At 32.5% G+C, this 14,930-nt stretch overlaps 1 protein-coding gene across 2 annotated transcripts; it reads left to right on the top strand.

Annotated features, from left to right (window-relative positions):
• The first annotated feature begins 767 nt into the window (after window positions 1-767).
• Window positions 768-6,757, top strand: LOC147387493 (phenolic glucoside malonyltransferase 1-like). Of its 2 annotated transcripts, none has more exons than XM_086421604.1 (2): window positions 768-1,689; window positions 6,117-6,757. In XM_086421604.1, exons 1-2 carry the CDS (start codon window positions 877-879, stop codon window positions 6,693-6,695), a joined length of 1,392 nt encoding a protein of 463 aa, XP_086277730.1. In that variant the 5' UTR covers window positions 768-876; the 3' UTR covers window positions 6,696-6,757. The 2 variants fall into 2 exon arrangements, with proteins under 2 accessions (XP_086277730.1, XP_086277731.1); XM_086421605.1 differs by lacking the exon at window positions 6,117-6,757 and adding an exon at window positions 3,191-3,831 and having other exon boundaries at window positions 791-1,689.
• The last annotated feature ends 8,173 nt before the right edge of the window (window positions 6,758-14,930 follow it).

Below are 14,930 nucleotides of genomic sequence, written 5' to 3'. Positions count from 1 at the left end.
TAAAGTGGGAAGTGTCACCCCCAGCATTACTCGAAAAGGAAAATTTTGAAGCGGAACCACCCGTCATTCCGTCAAAGTCACGTACTCACGTAAACTTATTGCCACTGTAGCATGGGATCATGTTTTTATGAATAAATCAGATTCAATGGATGTGATCATAATTGCTTAATTCACGACGATGGACACCAAAGAACTGAGCTTAAATCAAAATTTGATTTCTTTTGAAAGTTTGAAAATTCATTTCTAATCCTAAATAATACCTTTCTAGTTTCTAGAAAAAGTCAGACCTTTGAATATTTACAATTTCATCATTTTGACTAAATAATTACAATTTTACCATAATTCAAGTTTTTTTTGGAAGAAAAAAATAAAAATAAAAAGTCTTAACCCCTCTTTACAAATGAACCATTTTTTCCAGAAAAATGTCTCTTTAAGAAAAAGTGTATTAAAGTTTTAAGACACTTTCACATTGGGCAAGGGGTCATTTATCGTCATCAAGTCTATGAAACTGAAAATATAATTTTTTTTAGAATCATAAAATTTATTTTAGATTCCACACTTAAAATATTGAGTGTTCGGTAGCCCCTTCATTTTCAAAGACATGGATGTAGAGGTTTTTGTTTTTGTTTTTTCGTCTTGAATCATGATCATAAAAGGTTAAGATGTTAATTTTTTTTTCCAACATAACTCTTTCTCGTACGTTGGATCTGTGATACAAGACGCTACACGAACCATGTGCTACAAACCATGTGCTACAAGGGATCGCTCCATAACAAACTTTATTAACTAAGTCTCCCTTGAAGTTGTCAGAACTCCTCTCTCTCTCTCTCACACACACTCACACAGAGACACAAACTCACAAACAAACACGGACTCATGGCCTTATCATACAAGGCAACGGTGCTTGAGGAGTGCCAAATCACTCCACCATCAAAAGCTTTGATCCCTCAAACACCTCTCCCTCTCACCTTCTTTGATATACCATGGCTATGTCTCCCACCTGTCCAACGTCTCTTCTTCTACCAATCACACCACTCTATAACCCATTTCATGAACTCCATCCTTCCCAACCTCAAACACTCTCTCTCACTCACTCTCCAACACTTCCACCCACTCGTTGGAAGCCTCACTTGGCCTCTCAACTCCACTCTCCCCCAACTCATCTACAAAGATGGTGACTCTGTCCCTCTAACCATATCCGAATCAACTCATGATTTCAACTATCTCATAGGTGACAACCCAAGAAACAACCATGATTTCTATCATCTTGTTCCCCAGTTACCACTACCGTCCAACGACCGAGTTCCTCTACTAGCCATACAAATAACTTTGTTTCCAAACTCTGGAATTTGTATAGGAATTGCCTTTAATCATGTGGTTGCCGATGGTCGAACATCAAACCACTTCATCAAATCATGGGCATCGGTTTGTAGATCAGAAGGAGATACATCTTTGATGATGGAATCGCTTCCTTTCTACGATAGAACAGTGGTGAAAGACTCTGATGAATTGAAGATGCTTTACTTGAAAGATTTGGAGAAAAACAAAATATCTCGACAAAGCTTACAATTGATGAACACTCCTATGGTTCCAGTACTCGACAAGGTTCGAGCCACGTTCGTGATGGGTCGAGCCGATATCGAGAAACTCAAGCAATGGGTGGTGGCTCGACTTGTGAAGGGCAATCAGGTCATTTTATAGTTTCTTTCTTCTTCTTTTTTTTAAATATTGCATATATAATAAAAAAAAAAAACACAATTTTTCTTTATTCAATTGATTTTTATTATTAATTTTTTTTATTATATATTATATTATTTAAATAATATAATATAATATATATTATATATTATTTCGAATCGGATTTTATCAGATTCGAAATATTAATATCTGAATCCATATTCGATAAGGATTCAAATATATAAAACTATCCAAATTCGAATTCGATATCTGAATTTTTTTGGATAATATTCAATTTTTTAAATTCAAATTCAAATCGGATTCGAATTTTTGACTATCCATTGACACCCTTACTTGTGCCACATTTGTTTGTCCTTGTTTGAGAAATTCTATTATCACACCAACTTTATTTACAACACATCAAGCCTTTTGCAATTAGGGTGGATGTCTATTTTGTGTGTCGTATATCACAAAATTCCAACTAAAACTGGAATAATTTAAAATAAGAGATTATGATATTAAAATAACATCTGAATTTTAACTAAAAGTGGAGGTAAGTGTAATTATCAAAATATTAGGAGGTTAAAATAGAATTATGCCAAACTACAGGGGGTCAATGTGTAATTTACCCTTTTAATTATTTAAATAAATTCTTTACAATTATAACTAAGAGAATAAGTACGAATTTGCTGCTATCAAATTTCTTTGTTTAGCTGATGAACCAATGACATGGCGCCATATGTATTGGAAAAGCAAGCATGATTGGTTGAATTAAAATTTATGAACGATTAAGAGTTTGCATTTTTAGTAGTCTCCAATAAACATGCAATAAACACGCGTGGCTTCATGTCATTATTTCATGAGTTTAACACATAAATTTTAACAACAATTTCGTGTTGAAAGATAGCGGAGTAAGTTTGATTTCAAATGCCCCCAACTTTAAATTTAAATTAAATAAAATTAGGATCATTTGATCAAAAATCAATAAAATTATATTTAGATCATTTAATATTTTAAATTACAAAAAAAAAAAAAAAATTTACTTGAGTTTTGGTTTTGGTTTCAAATCAATTTTAAATGGTTCCAATTCTTGAGTTTTATCGGTCTCAAATCAATTTTGATTCTTAATCAGTTGGATTCCAAGAGACCTGACTCTAATCGATTTCAAAAAACATGGGACTTAGAACCGTCCAATTGGTTCCAATACACGTGTGCTTGCACGTGCTCCTGCTAGTAAAATTACTATAAACTTGAATTCTTTCGAGGCATACCAATTCTAAAATTCTTCACAAATCATTCATACTAGATTGAGTTATGTAATTTTCTGTTGTTGCACGAGGATGAATTGTAATTAAGAGAATGAATTTGTCTCCAAAAAAATGTTTCACTAGACTTGATGTTGCAAACTTGAATAATTAATCACGAGTATTGGACAACGATTGCATGGCTCGATTTCAACCTCCTATATTGTATTATTATTATTATTAGATTCTTGACCACTTTTCTCGAACAGGTCAAAGTACCCGTATCTCGTTTATCAAAATTTGTGCTAACATGCGCTTACGTGTGGGTTTGCTTGGTTAAAGCTCGAAAAGATGATGAAGTCTTCAGGGAATGGGAACATTTCGGTTTTTCAGTGGATTGCAGGACTCGCCTAGACCCTCCTTTACCCATAGCTTATTTTGGTAATTGCTTGGTGCCCTCTTACGTAGACGTAAAGAGGACTGACTTACTTGGAAAAGACGGGATAGCCATTGCAGCAGAATCGATTGGAAATGCGATTCAAATGATGAATGAAGGAGCGTTGAGAGATGCACGTAACTTCTTGGCCAAACTTTTTTCGCTTGGTCACGAACGAATTGTAACCATTGCTGGGTCGCCTAGATTGGAGGTTTACGAGACAGATTTTGGGTGGGGGAAGCCGAAAAAGTCCGAGGTGATTTCAATTGACACTGGAGGGGGCTGGGGAGCCATAAATCTTAATGAGAGCAGAGATGGAAAAGGTGACTTGGAGGTTGGCTTGGTCCTTAACAAGCTTGAAATGGATGCTTTTTCTTCTCTCTTTGCAGACACACTCAAAGTTCTTTCTTGATGTACTTATGCCCCTATATCATGATGAATGATTTAATCTGTAGTAAACACAATATTATGGTATATTTGTTATTTGAAATGGATGCTTTAAATGTATAGTCTTACCTAAGGCTGTAATTGCATGCTTATCGGTTTGGATACAATAATATCTGAATTCGAATATAAAAGTTATATCTGATATTCGAATTTGAATTCGACAACGGATATTTTAAGACTCTTTCTGAATTCGAATCCAATTATCTTATTAGATATTGAATAATATTTTATTAGAATTCAAATAATTTATATATTAAAAAAAAAAACACAACTTTTCTTTATTCAATTGATTTTCATTATTAATTTTTTTTATTATATATATTATATTATTCAAATAAAATAAAATAATATATATTATATATTATTTCAAATCGGAGATTATCAGATTTGAAATGTTAATATCTGAATTCATATCCGATAAGGATTCAAATATATAAAACTATCTAAATTTGAATTCGATATCTAAAATTTTTGGATAATATTTAATTTTTCAAATTCAAATTCGAATCGAATTCGAATTTTTAACTATTCATTGACACCCCTACTTGTGCCACATTTGTTTGTCCTTGTTTGAGAAATTATATTATCACACCAACTTTTATTTATAATGCGTCAAGCCTTTTGCAATTAGGGTGGATGTCTATTTTGTGTCGTATATCACAAAATTCCAAAGTCTGGTTCATTATTTATTTTATTTTCCCAAAAATATTTTTCTGTGAATTCGTCTTTTAAAAATCAACAAATTCCTTGTTTCATTATTTTTTAATCAATGAATTCATTGATTAAAAATTAACGATTTTTCTTTATTAAAAATCTCACTGGTAATTTATTAATGAATTTGTTGATTATAAAAATGACGAATTCACTTGAAAAAACATGATTTGAAAATTAAAATGAATAATATATAAAATTGGAATTTTGTTGTGCATGTTTTTGAAAATATCAGTTGAAATTTGATTGTGTTATAAGTAAAAGTTGATGTGCTAAAAACAAATCTCTTTTGTCCAAAAGACAAAATTTGACGAGCCTCCGGATCTGACCTTTAATTTGATTGTTATAATCAATTTTGAAGAAAAATTCTATTTCTGTTTGATTATTTTGTAAGGATTCAAATAATAAGACAACTTTTTTATTTGAATATATATATTAAATTCGTCTTTGGTCTTCGGAAGTGACCCCAAACTCGAAAGTCAAAACGCGCAATTGGGAAACTAAGACAAATATTCACTTATCTATTTTAATTAGAATAAATTGCACTTTTGACACCCTGTAGTTTGGCATAATTCCATCTTGACCTGCTAATATTTTAATAGTTGCACTTACCTCCCTTATAGTTATGTAAGGGGTTCACTTAACCCTTTCTTTAAATTGCCGTCTATTTAATTATTTAAAACTTATTTTTTAATAAGAATAATTTAAAATAAGAGGTTATGATATTAAAATAACATCTGAATTTTAACTAAAAGTGGAGGTAAGTGCAATTATCAAAATATTTGGAGGTTAAAATAGAATTATGCCAAATTACAAGGGGTCAATGTGTAATTTACCCTTTTAATTATTTAAATAAATTCTTTACAATTATAAATAGGAGGAGTACGAATTTGCATATTTAGTAGTTTCCAATACACACGCGTGGCTTCATGTCATTATTTCATCAGCTTAACACATAAATTTTAACAACAATTTCATGTTGAAAGATAGCGGAGTAAGTTTGATTTCAAATGCCCCCAACTTTAAATTTAAATTAAATAAAATTAGGATCATTTGATCAAAAATCAATAAAATTATATTTAGATCATTTAATATTTTAAATTACAAAAAAAAAAAAAAAAAAAAAAATACTTGAGTTTTGGTTTTGGTTTCAAATCAATTTTAAATGGTTCCAATTCTTGAGTTTTATCGGTCTCAAATCAATTTTGATTCTTAATCAGTTGGATTCCAAGAGACCTGACTCTAATCGATTTCAAAAAACATGGGACTTAGAACCGTCCAATTGGTTCCAATACACGTGTGCTTGCACGTGCTCCTGCTAGTAAAATTACTATAAACTTAAATTCTTTCGAGGCATACCAATTCTAAAATTCTTTACAAATCATTCATACTAGATTGAGTTATGTAATTTTCCAATGTTGCACGAGGATGAATTGTAATTAAGAGAATGGATTCGTCTCCAAAAAAATGTTTCACTAGACTTGATGTTGCAAACTTGAATAATTAATCACGAGTATTGGACGACGATTGCGTGGCTCGATTTCAACCTCCTTTATTGTATTATTATTATTGTTAGATTCTTGACCACTTTTCTCGAGCAGGTCGAATTACCCGTATCTCGTTTATCAAAATTTGTGCTAACATGCGCTTACGTGTGGGTCTGCTTGGTTAAAGCTCGAAAAGATGATGAAGTCTTCAGGGAATGGGAACATTTCGGTTTTTCGGTGGATTGCAGGACTCGCCTAGACCCTCCTTTACCCATAACTTATTTTGGTAATTGCTTGGTGCCTTTTTACGTAGACGTAAAGAGGAGTGACATACTTGGAAAAGATGGGATAGCCATTGCAGCAGAATCGATTGGAAATACAATTCAAATGATGAATGAAGGAGTGTTGAGAGATGCACATAACTTCTTGGCCAAACTTTTTTTGCTTGGTCACGAACGAATTGTAACCATTGCTGGGTCGCCTAGATTGGAGGTTTACGAGACAGATTTTGGGTGGGGGAAGCCGAAAAAGTCCAAGGTGATTTCAATTGACACTGGAGGGGGCTGGGGAGCCATAAATCTTAATGAGAGCAGAGATGGAAAAGGTGACTTGGAGTTTGTCTTGGTCCTTAACAAGCTTGAAATGGATGCTTTTTCTTCTCTCTTTGCAGACACACTCAAAGTTCTTTCTTGATGTACTTATGCCCCTATATCATGATGAATGATTTAATCTATGGTAAACACAATATTATGGTATATTTGTTATTTGAACAATATCTTTACTACAGAAGTGATTGGTATCTTGAACCCCAAGTGGTTGGCCTATTGGCAAGCCAAGCCTTGATAAGCTCCTCGGGAAGGGAAAGTCAAGTGTTCAAAACCCCACGAAGCAATGAATTACTTGGGGTCACCCTCTAGGGGGCAATTGACCCTCGACTCAACAGTTGCATGTAAGACTTTCCGAGGGGGCGGTGCATGTGACCATGAATTAGTCTCACTTGAAGGGTAGTGATACTCACGATAAGTTAAAAAAGAAAAAAGGTGTCTAGGATGCCTAATAATGATTAAAGAACTTGATTGGAATTTTTGTTTGCCTTTCCTAGATTAGATTTGGTTTTGTTCTAATTAAGCCAGATTTGTTAGTTTTTCATTAATAAGGGAAGTATATATTTGTATATTTTGTCATGGTACATTGTTGGGACTTGCAAGCACTGTAAGTGATTAATAAGGTAGTGTTTGGTGGTTAGATTCCTGCTTTTGTACCCGAAATTAAAGGCCATTTTGGGATTGAAATCATTTGGTGAGCTTTCAGCTTTCCACTAAATGAGAAGACAAATATCAGAATCATCTCTAATAAGACCAAAATCTTCTCCAAAGGTAAGATGCTACTCATTCTCTCCTTTGTTTCTCAAGTGATACCAATGTTTCATTGATAACATATACTCCCATTTATTATTATATAATGAGTTTAAGATTTATAATATTTTACTTTATTTGTGTTTTTTTTAATAAAAGAAACTCATAAAATACCAATAATATAAAATATTTGTCTAATAAGACCAAAACTAATGATATATTATATTATACTGCCCACTTGTGATTTAGAGGTATTACGGTCATTCAAAGCCCTTGATCAAGCTTAAAAAGCTTTTTTTTTTTTTTTAAAATTTGATCTAAGACGTGATTCTTGCATGGCTGATCGATAATATTTTTTTTTTCAACATGGGTTCTCCATTGTGGAAAGAGTAAAATAGGAAACTACAAGGAAAAAAGTACTAGTACTACAGAGGATCAGCTCCCACAAGGGCATGTAATTAATCCGAGCCAAACAACTTAAACTTATCTTATATGAAATATATCTCGATCTTCGACTCAAGCCAAAAAAAAAAAAAAAAAAAAACAGGAGAGAAAGTATACCATAACCAAACTCTCCAAAATCGTGATTGATAAAGTAAGCTAGAAGAAATATGTTAAATCTTGTCTAGTAAAGGAATGGTGTTGGAAACCATGTTGAAATTGATCCCCATGAATTCTTTGTTGGGAAAATTATTTAAAGGACCCGAATAGTGGGATTTATTTGTAATTAGTCCCTAAGTTTTAGGACTTCTCTTGACAATTTTTTTAGTAAAAAAATTCTTCCTAATCAGTCCTGAACCTCACTCCCCACATTTCTCATGATTGAAATGTCGAATGTGCCATAATTGTTCGAACTCACCACTATCATAAAAAAAAAATTGGATTTTCAGCATCCCAATTGAGTTTCGAAGACTCCATTCCGAAATAAAGGATTTGAGAAGGAAGAAGAAATCATTTTCAAGAGTTTTTAAAAACGTATGTAAAGACCTAGAATTTTTCAATTTTTTGCTCCATCTTTTTAAATGAAAATCAATGAAAGATGGTTCTTTTAGTTTGAAATCATCTAGATAAGTCGTTATGTCAAGTTTTAGTCGATCTTTCCATCTATTTAGTTGAAAAAACTAAGAAAATGAAAACAAGTGGTATTTACCCGCATTGAGTTCACCAAATTTTATTGTTGAATTCGATATATTTTTTTATACTTAATTTTATATATATATATGGGTCCCGTTCAGCAACAAACATTTTGACAAACATTTTGGCAAAACATTTTTCAAAACATGGGTTAGAAGTTTTGGAATGGGCTGATTTTTGGTGAGGATGATCTCTACGGTGAGGAGATCATCATCACCGAAAATCAGCCCATTCCAAAACTTCTAGCCCCAGTTTATAAGTTGAAAATGCCGTAATTACCCATTCAACGAATTTTGGGATTTATAGAAAAGTGGTGATTTGAGACTATTTGAAGTAATCCTATGTTTTAAAATTGATGACATGCCCCTTGACTATGATCATCTTTTATATAACAATGAAAATAAAAAGATCTAATATATATATATATATATATATATATGGATTAGGATCCGTATACACATAAAGTTACTTATAAAGCTACAATGTGTTTTGTCTTATATGGGTAAAATGTTTGGAATGGGCTGATTTTTTGTGAGGATGATCTCTATAGTGAGGAGATCATCCTTGCCAAGAATCAGCCCCTTATGAAACTTCTAGCCCCATGTTTATAAGTTGAAAAATTTTAGACTGTCCAATTTTTATAAATCAGTTTTGATGGGGTTAGAAGTTTTGGAATGAGATGATTTTTTGCAATGATGATCCCCTCACCATAGAGATCATTCTCACCAAAAATCAGCCTATTCCGAATCTTTTTAACCATATAAGACAAAAACGTTATAGTTTTATGAGTAGCTTTATGTGTCTACGGAACCTGACCCTATATATATATCCTTGTATACTCTTTCCCAAAACTAGCAAATTTTAACTCACATAGATGATGTTGATGATGGGATGAGTATGGCTATCATTATTAATTAATTTGATCTATGTATATTAGATTTATTAAAAATTATAAATAATTTTTAATAATTAAAATATTATTTTAAAATTCGACTTGAATATTCATCGAATTGATTCAACTAAAAAATTAGCAAGTCTACTTAAATGAGTCAAATAAAATTATATTTAATTTATAAATAGATTTTAATAAATAAAAATATTTATTTTTTATTTTGACAAAAGTATTAATAACTAAATAAATCGGTATATTTTTAGATTAAACCACTTTATAAAATTGTTAAAAAGGTATTTCAAATATTTTTCTTAAAAAATATTCAAAAGATCTAAAATAGGTGGATATTTTATTAAGTAGGACTTAAATAGTCTATATTCTTTTTTAGGGGACTAATCAGTACATATTCTCAGTAAAGAGTCTCTCACGGTCAATGTTCTTATTCTATTTGCAATCCAACACCATAGATATCATGAAAATATTATATTAAAATAAATTTTTTTAAAAGTATTTTCAGGTTTTATCGAAGGTTTTGATTTTGAAAATGAACAGCCCCGAAGTCATAAATTTAAAATTTAAATTCAATCGCAAAGAATAACTTTTTTTTTTTTTTTTTTCAAATTTCTTGGATAAAAGAGAAATTAAATAAATCATGATAAAATGACTCGTTAGGTGGCATACTCTATCGACTCACTAACATGACAACTTCGGAATCTTACATCTTTCCGTCTTGGGATACAATTGTAGGCATCAAAATCTTGAGGAGGTCTTTACAAATTTTATAAATAAAAAAAAAAGTACCTAAAATTATAAATGGGCCTCGCATACAAATTGGGAGTCCATTAATTGGAGCGGGGCTTCATATGTTTGGGTTTAGGTTTTTTGTAGATAAAACTCATGATCTAAACAAAATCAAATGATCCACATAAATATTGAATCATACATCCAAATAAATCAATTTGGCCCAATAATAATCCATAGATTACTTAAAATTGGTGTAGACACCCGAATTTGAGCGGGCCCTCGACGCAAGATGCCCCAAAAATTAAAAAATTGGAATGGGCTCCAAAGCCCAAACCTACAAAATACAATGCATTTTTAATTAATAAATGTCCGAGGCCACTTACGTGGCCCATGGACCCGCACACCTCACCACCCTCCTACATCCCTAAATCCAACCCTATACTATTCTACCAAGCCCAATCACTCTTCTTAAAACCCAAGTCCATCCTCATCATTATTCAATCCCCTATCTAAGCCCAAAACCCTACCTAATCTACTACTAAAGCCCAAAGCCCAATTTACTACCCAAAATCCAATCCAACCCATCATCATCACATCAAACCAATCACCAAGAGATGACACATGTCATCATCTCCTTCCACCTCCCTCATCTAATCAACTCAACCCATAACCCTACTCTAACCTAACCTATTCCCCATCCTCTCATCATCAACCACCAACATCACAACCCATACCCTACATACCCTAACCTATTCCCCATTCTCTAACAAAATCAACCACCCACATCACAACCCATATCTATCTATCACTTTCCCTTAAAACACTCCCACAAAATCACCTCAACCCATACCTCCCACCATCACCCCCATACTCTTCTCTCTAATCAACCAACCACCATCACCAATCAATCAATCTCTTCATCTCTCCATTTGCCACATGTCATCATCCCTTCAACCCTCTCAAAATCAAACCAATCACTACCCATCCCCCCAAATCAAACACCTTACCTCTTCAACCATCTCAACACTCCTTCTCCAAACAACTCCCTTACACCACCATTCCTCCCATCAACCATCACTCATCTCATCCCACCAAACACTTTATCCAAATGGATTTGAGCAAGATCCAAACCATTTGGGTTAAAACACAACCCATTTCCCTCATTACAAAACTACCCTCATTTTCATCTCAAATTTCACACTCTTTTCCTCTAAAACCCATGCCATTATTTACTATTCTCATCATTTATCCTATTATACCCTTAAAATACCTCCCAACCCCTATAAAAACCCCTCCATTCTCCCCTCACCACAACTAATGAAAAATCCCACATCCAACCCTCCAAAAGATAAAAAAGAAATCACTCTCTCAACCTTTCTCTCTTAACCCTCAACTCACCTTACATCTCACAACTCTCAACTTTCAAACTTCTCTCAAACAAATCAAGCAAGGAAAAAGAAGTCAAGGAAGGGTCAAGGTGGGTTTGACAAAAGGAACACCCCCCTCAACTCCCCTCTTCTACTCTCCCTTTCTCTACACATTTGCACACACCCCACTATGGTCTAAATCACAAAAGGGCCCCTTCTTCATAAGGGTGCCCTCAATGATTTGAACCGATATCGAAAGTCCCTCATGCTTGAGGGCACACAACGAATTGTTTTTCGATTTCATTTTCTTTTTTTTAATTTAAAATATCGAATCCGAGGTTACCACATTATGTAGATGGAGTAAGGTGCCTAACACCTTCCCTACTCCATAAATGGACCCCCTTACCTTGAATCGAAGGTTGGACCATGCACCTTATCCTACGAGAGTCATCAAAAGGTGTCAAAGCGACATGTTTTTCAAAAAATACAAATTCGGGTAACCATTCACACCCAATTCCGCATTTGAATGGTGGCGACTCCAAAACACCCCAAAGTGGAGGGATGTTTTCAAAACATTGAAAATCCCCGTGTCCACAATTGGATTTGGACAAATTTAACCTTTAAACAAATCAATTAAACCTCTTTAAGTTGGGGTATAATTGAAAAATTAAATTATTTTTAAGTATATAAATATAAGAGTCTCTCTCATTGAAAGGGGATCGAGATTACTTTCTCTTAGAAGATAGAAGCTCTCCCTCTAGATAAAAATAAGCTCTCAAGCCGCTCTCAAGAGACAAAGCAAAGTTTTTCAGAGATTCAGATTCCAATTAAAGAGAAGATCAAGCATAAAGCCTTTTTCCGGAAGTTAAGGAAATCTTCTCAACTAATAATGTGCGAAGTCTAGAGAGAAGAAAATCTACAAAAGTCTCTACAGAAGATTAAGCACAAACAAATCCATCACCCAAACAACTTTCTTAGCTGATAAAGCGCAAAACCCGGAAGAAGAAAAACTACATACGTTATCATCAATATTTTGTACTTTAATAAGAAGAAACACTGAGATTTGTATCTCCTTTTTATCAAAATCAATAAAATCATTTGCAATCTTATTTCACAAATCTCAAGGTAGATTTGTTGAAATTTTTTTTTCAAATTTCTTGAATGAAAAAAAACATTAAATAAATCATGATAAAATGACTCGTTAGGTGGCATACTCAATCAACTCACTAACATGGCAATTTCGGAATCTTACATCTTTCCGTCTTGGGATACAGTATTACACTTCCCCGTAAAAATGTATAGCCAAGAGATGCATGTATCCCGATGTGGAAAGATCTACGATTTTCAAACTTGTCCATATTAGTGAATCAATTGAGTAGGCCACCTCGCGAGTCATTTTATCATGACCAAAAAAACAATTTATTTGCTTAGGGGATCCACAAATCACATCTCCACGTGTATTGAGCAATTGACAAAATTACCCTCGTTGGACTTGTCGTGACGTGACACGCATCAGAAAATCTGTGAGCATTCTGACACAAATTAACGTGACAGGAAAGTGTCTTTTCAAAAATTAAAGTGGGAAGTGTCACCCCCAGCATTACTCGAAAAGGAAAAAATTTGAAGCGGAACCACCCGTCATTCCGTCAAAGTCACGTACTCACGTAAACTTGTTGCCACTGTAGCATGGGATCATGTTTTTATGAATAAATCAGATCCAATGGATGTGATCATAATTGCTTAATTCACAACGATGGACACCAAATAACTGAGCTTAAATCAAAATTTGATATCTTTTCAAAGTTTGAAAATTCATTTCTAATCCTAAATAATACCTTTCCAGTTTCTAGAAAAAGTCAGACCTTTGAATATTTACAATTTAATCATTTTAACTAAATAATTACAATTTTACCATAATTCAAGTTTTTTTTGGAAGAAAAAAAAAAAAAAAAAGTCTGAACCCGTCTTTACAAATGCACCATTTTTTCAAGAAAAATGTCTCTTTAGGAAAAAGTGTATTAAAGTTTTAAGACACTTTAATATTGGGCAAGGGGTCATTTATCGTCATCAAGTCTATGAAACTGAAAATATAATTTTTTTTAGATTTATAAAATTTATTTTCTCATCTCAACAGTTCCTTTACAGTTAGTTTTTAGTTTTAAGTGTTGGTAACATGATGGATGTACTTGGCGCACATGGATGTGAAGGCACATATCTTATTAAAAAAAGAAAATAGTTGGACCAACGCTCAGTCTTATCTATTTGTTGTTTGAGAAACTTATTGTTTTAGATTTCAAATCTTGAAAAAGATGGTTGTGCCCACATTGATTATCACGTTAACAATCCAACAATACAAATATCTAGATTTTCATGAAGATATTTATATAAAAAAAAAAAAAAAAAAAAAACAAACAAATAAAACAAAAATTAAACAAACAATTGAAAGTGATCCATTTTAAAACAGACGGCTACCAAGTACCCACATGCAGAAATAAAATTCAACGGTGAACAATAATTGCTTTTTTATATATTTAAAATTCATATAATTTTATCCTCTACAACCCCATTTCATCGGATCATAATTTTGAATATCACATTATGATAAGATCTAAAAAAAAAAAAATTTCTTCATTACGGACAAGAGAAAGAAAACATCTTTTTCTCTTTTTTTATTTTTATAATAAGTTATATGCTTCCACGTCAGTGTGCAAGTCTGTCCACTAAAAGTCCATCAAATTATCAGTACTCTTTAGTTTTACATCCAGATTTGCTATCTAAAATGGACAGCAAACCCGTGCTCCATAATCTAATAACTAGTTGTGATTTTTGAGTAGTTTGTTAGTCAAAAATATTACAAAATACAAATAGAGAAATTTACAGGGCAGATTATTTATTACAATTTTATTATAAAAACTCTCTTAGTTTATGAATCAATCTAACATGACCTGGTAAGATTTCAAATCTTACTAAGGGTCATTGGGCCCACATGTATTATCAAATTAACTATCCGACACTATAAACTTCTATATTGTATGAAAAATCTCTAATTTAAACAAAATTTCTAGTAATTTTTAAGTTTGATTGTAAGTGTTGAAAATGCATGAGTCCCAAATTTAAAATTAAAATTCAACGATAAAAATTAACTTCTTTTTTAATTTTTTCAAAGTTCTTAAGATATTGCCGTTTTATAATCTTATGTCATTAAATCATGTTTTTAGATGTTACAAAGGGTTAGAATCCACTACAAGGTATGATAAACTAACAATTTGAAAGAATGTCCCGTCAACCATTAATTAGATTCTACACTTAAAATATTGGGTGTTCGGTGGCCCTTCATTTTCAAAGACATGGATGTAGAGGTTTTTGTTTTTGTTTTTGTTTTTTCGTCTTGAATCATGATCATAAAAGGTTAATATGTTAATTTTTTTTTTCCAAC

Source organism: Akebia trifoliata, chromosome 13 (assembly GCF_017979445.1).
Source record: "Akebia trifoliata isolate Shusen 1 chromosome 13, ASM1797944v1, whole genome shotgun sequence".
NCBI lineage: Eukaryota > Viridiplantae > Streptophyta > Magnoliopsida > Ranunculales > Lardizabalaceae > Akebia > Akebia trifoliata.
This window is presented reverse-complemented; position numbering and strand designations above follow the sequence as displayed.